The sequence below is a fragment of the Coenobita brevimanus genome, chromosome 5 (genome assembly GCF_032717465.1).
Source record: "Coenobita brevimanus isolate Jiangsu-jjx chromosome 5, ASM3271746v2, whole genome shotgun sequence".
Classification (NCBI taxonomy): Eukaryota; Metazoa; Arthropoda; class Malacostraca; order Decapoda; family Coenobitidae; genus Coenobita; species Coenobita brevimanus.
The window spans coordinates 36,135,245-36,139,617 of NC_136958.1; the positions used below are offsets into that span (position 1 = coordinate 36,135,245).

At 45.4% G+C, this 4,373-nt stretch overlaps 1 protein-coding gene across 1 annotated transcript; it reads left to right on the forward strand.

The window, feature by feature from the left end:
* Positions 1-1,206: 1,206 nt before the first annotated feature.
* On the forward strand, positions 1,207-3,815 carry LOC145398790 (uncharacterized). The gene is made up of 2 exons (XM_080271602.1): positions 1,207-1,518; positions 3,285-3,815. The coding sequence occupies exons 1-2, from the start codon at positions 1,207-1,209 to the stop codon at positions 3,813-3,815; spliced, it is 843 nt and encodes a 280-aa protein (XP_080127728.1).
* Positions 3,816-4,373: the final 558 nt, after the last annotated feature.

The window sequence follows — 4,373 nt, forward strand, 5'->3', positions numbered from 1 at the left end:
GGCGGAACCTAACCTAAACATACCGGGCGGAACCCAACCTATAACATACCAGGTGGAACCTAACCTAAACATACCAGGCAAAACCCAACCTGTACCATACCAGGTGGAACCTAACCTATAACATACCGGGCAGAACCCAGCCTATAACATACCAGGCGGAACCTAACCTGAACATACCGGGCGGAACCCAACTTGTAACATACCAGGCAGAACCTAATACCGGGTGCAACCCAGCCTATAACATACCAGGCGGAACCTAACCTGAACATACCGGGCGGAGCCCAACCTGTAACATACCAGGTGGAACCTAATACCGGGTGCAACCCAACCTATAACATACCAGCTGGAACCCAACCCATAACATACCAGCTGGAACCTAACCTATGGGACATATCTAAAGCGAAACATAACCAAGCAGAACATATCAGCGTGGACAACCCAGAGGGAAAGGAACGGGCAGAACATGACAGGCAGAACGTAACCCATGGAACGGCCCAAAGGATAGTCGAAGAGGCCAGGGAAGCAACGGGGGGAGAGGAGTATGAGATGGATGCTGTAGGGGTGATGATGGAACAAAGGGAGGAGGAGAGGGCCAAATCTGGGCTGCAAGAATGCTTAGAGAAATAGCCAGCAGTCGAAGGCACACAGACTGAGGCACATGAGAACGTATACATGAGTCCTCATACCGGCTTTACAAACCCTGCAACAACAACAAAGCAGTCCATGATCACCTGCCACAGTTGGAGAGAATAATGGGAATGGAAGGGAGGAATGAAATGAGCCTGAGGTCACAGGTACAGCCAGAGATGGTAGTGGTACACGAAGGACTGGCAAAGAGGCTGAGATAGAGTGATGGCACGGGAGACAAACAAATGTGGGAGACGATGGAACCCCAGCGGGGGGAGCGAGGACAGACACAAGAGGCCATGACTTCACATCAAGAAGAGCTGACAGTTAGCGGTCAAGGGCCAGAGTGGCAGAGGTCAGAAAACCCGAAACCGACTAGATGGGGAACAGAAGAGCCTCTTGGGCATCGAGGTGATAGCCTTCGGCTTGAAGGAACTGATTGCCACCGTGAGGTTGCCACAGACCTAACCACCAACCTTTGAAGGAAATAGCCGGAGAGAGTACTGGGAGTTCATCCATGCCTTCGAACGGCACATTGGGAGGGCCGCAGTCCCAGAGGAATGCAAGCTGCAGACGCTCATGCAAGCATGTACAGGGCCTGTCAGGAACACACTACAAATGTGCAACTATCTGGACCCACGAGAGGGTTATAAGAAGGCAATGGCCATATTGGAGGACAGATACGGAGACAGACATCAGTACGTCCGAGAGATTGCGGAAGGAATACTTGAAGGGCCCATGATCAAAGATGAGGATGAAGGTGGCCTTAGAAAATTTGCCAATGAGTTACGGTCATGTGTTTTGAGTCTGGAGACCATCGGTAGATTACGGGAGTTGGACACCATTCGCTCGACAGACACACTGTCGCTTCGTTACCATATTTCGTGGCATGTTAGACGCTGCAGTGTGAAAGACGCATCCTAATTCTGGAAGGGAAGTTCTGAGAAAAAAAGTATGTCTTGACCAAGACTACAGACAGGTTGCTTGATATGAGTATTTTTCACTAAAATACACACTCACCTTTCAGAATCTCTATTCAGTACTGTATATCTCTTTGGTTTCTTTATTTTTATGTAAAAGAACGGTACAAGACATGAAAACAAACAGCCCCTTCCTTACATAATGTTACTGCTTTCCATGACACTATCTTAACACATTCGAGTCTCTCTTCAGTACTGTATATATATGTTTGGTGTCTTTATTTTTATGTAAAAGAAGGATACAGGACAAGAAAACAAACAAACAACCCCTTCCTTATAAAATGTTACTCCATGCCAAGATGCCATCTTAACACTACTGGTTTGTTCATGAAATATGAAGTCAGAAGTGTCCGATTCCTTTCGTACAGTAATTTGAGACGTGATGTTCATCTCTGTTAAAGTACACTAGATATGTATCAGTATATAGAGATGAGTATTATTTTTCGTGAAATGAACTTAAAAACCAAAACTCAATAAAACCCGTTCTTTCATTCACTTAATACAAAGGCCATTAAGTGAAGGAATACACTATATCTCCAAAACATGTGCCTGCATGTCTTCAAATGCCTGCATGTACTGAATTTTAGAATCACAGACAACACAACCAAGTTTTCAAAAATCAATTACAAGGAATGTTTACACCATTTTATGTACCCTAAAAGTACCAGAAGCCATCCTAACATGGGGTGATCGAATTTCCATGTTGCCAGGCGCTAAACTGTTAAATTGCTAAACCGCTAATAATGCTGTAATTTCAGGAAGTATTACTTAATGTTGCAACTATTTTTCCCATTTTTCACTAACAGTAATATAAGATTGCTTCCTTCTATGATGCTCTTGTATCGATTGAAACAAAATATCAGTAAGAGATGCCAGCCTAACAAGGGTTTTTGAATTTCCATATGAGACAGAAGTCTGTTACAATGACTCAACAAAAATCATGCTAGCCAACGTCTCCAATATGATTCCCTTGCTAGTTAGTGATTGGATAGCAGGTGATCATTATTGCCTTTCTGAAGGTTAGGAAGGGGTTCAGAAGTGATCATGTTCTGAGAGTTGGGGGAACGCTACGTGCTAAACTGCTAAAACGCTGTAATATCAGACAGTACTGTTTAATGTTGCAGTTGTTTTTCCCATTTTTCAGTAACGATAAAATAAAACTGTTTTCTTCTATTGTATTCTTGTCTCGAATGAAACAAAATATCAGTAAGAGAAGCCAGCCAAACAAGGGTTTTTAAATTTCCATATGAGACAGATGTCTATTACAATGACTCAAATGTCATGCTAGCCATCATCTCCAGTATGATTCCCTTACTAGTTACTGAGTGGATGGCAAGCAAAGTGATCATGACTGCATTTCAGAAGGTTAGCAGGGAGTTCACCAGGGATCATGTTAGCCTGCTAAAGTAGGGTGTATGCTAGCTGCTAAATTGCTAAACTGCTATACCTCTAAACCCCCAGCCCATCACATGGCCAGTTGTAAACAAACCGTAAATTTTTCCTTGAGCCTGGGTGTTTCTAATCATAAAATCTGAGTATATACACAAGTGAATGTAACTTTTTTCAATAAATCAAAGGTGTTTATACTCTAAAAAATACTTGACTGCCAAGCAGTGGGATGATCCTCTGTATAATTGATTCTTCTAAATGGAGCCAAGGTCTTAATGTCGCCTCCAGGACGCAGGGGGATATTTGAAGGTGATTTTGAGACAAAAAAGTGCATCTTCCACCCCACGAAATGCGGTACCTGAGAAGGCACTTACGCGGTATAAGGACAAAATCTTTGCCCACGACAAACGATACGGGTATTATCCTGACATTAAATGGTTGAAAACCTTTATTCTGGAGGAGGCGGACAAAGTGAGTGTGAGGAGGAGAACCGAGGAAAGGGGAGCATCCACCAAGCGTGCCATCGAGGTTGGTGCTAGAAGGAATCCAGACAGGTGTGTGATTGGCTTGGCCACCATTGGTGATGACGAACTTGCAAGTGAGAGAGACATGTGTCGGCTGTGCAAGGGGCTGCACGCACCAGTGGGATGCAAGAAATTCCGTGTCGTGAGAGTGGAAGAAAGGAGGGCCACGGTCAGACGGCCCAAATACTGTTATGTTTGCTTGATCGATACTCACTTGGCAGCTGAGTGCCAGGCCTCAGTATGGTGGGTTATACTGGGAAGCATTTGCAATGGATACACCCGACTGGCCCAGTAATGCAAAGGCAGGAGTCCTGGTACCACGGGGAACCCAAGAAGGGAGACGGAGCAAAAACACAGATGGAGGATGAGATGAAGCTGAGAGATGATCGTCATCGATACACTCAGTGGGAACAGGTGCATGGAAGCAAACAGGGAGTACACCGAGCAGAGCTGGAAAGGAGAAATGCTTCTTGTTGACAGGCCGACAAACAGGATGAGGCAGGCATGGAGGGGGCACTTCAGAGGCCCAAGCTCGAAAAGGTCAAAGGCAGGAATGAATGACTCACCGCCATGACAGGGACAACATGGATGCATGGGCGGCATCGCAAGGTGGCGTTGCCCATTGTTGAGGTAAAAGTGGCTAGTGAAGGATCGGATGCCGTGGTTCAGACGAGGGCACTTTTGGACTCTGGCAGCAACCGAACCTTGTGTACAACCCTATTGGCCAGCAGACCAAGGGCACCACGGAGAACCGTATGGGTAACACTAGACGCTAAAACTCAGGTGACGGTGCAGCGAACTCAGGAGTTAGTAGTTAGCAGCAGGCATTCCCATAAACTGAACCAGAAGATAT

What these genes read in the sequence shown, in the direction of transcription:
- LOC145398790 (XM_080271602.1), top strand. Translation starts at nt 1,207, where the DNA reads ATGCAAGCATGTACAGGGCCTGTCAGGAACACACTACAAATGTGCAAC. An exon ending in GTTACCATATTTCGTGGCAT is followed by an intron (nt 1,519 to 3,284) that starts GTTAGACGCTGC and finishes TGTCGCCTCCAG; the next exon opens with GACGCAGGGGGATATTTGAA.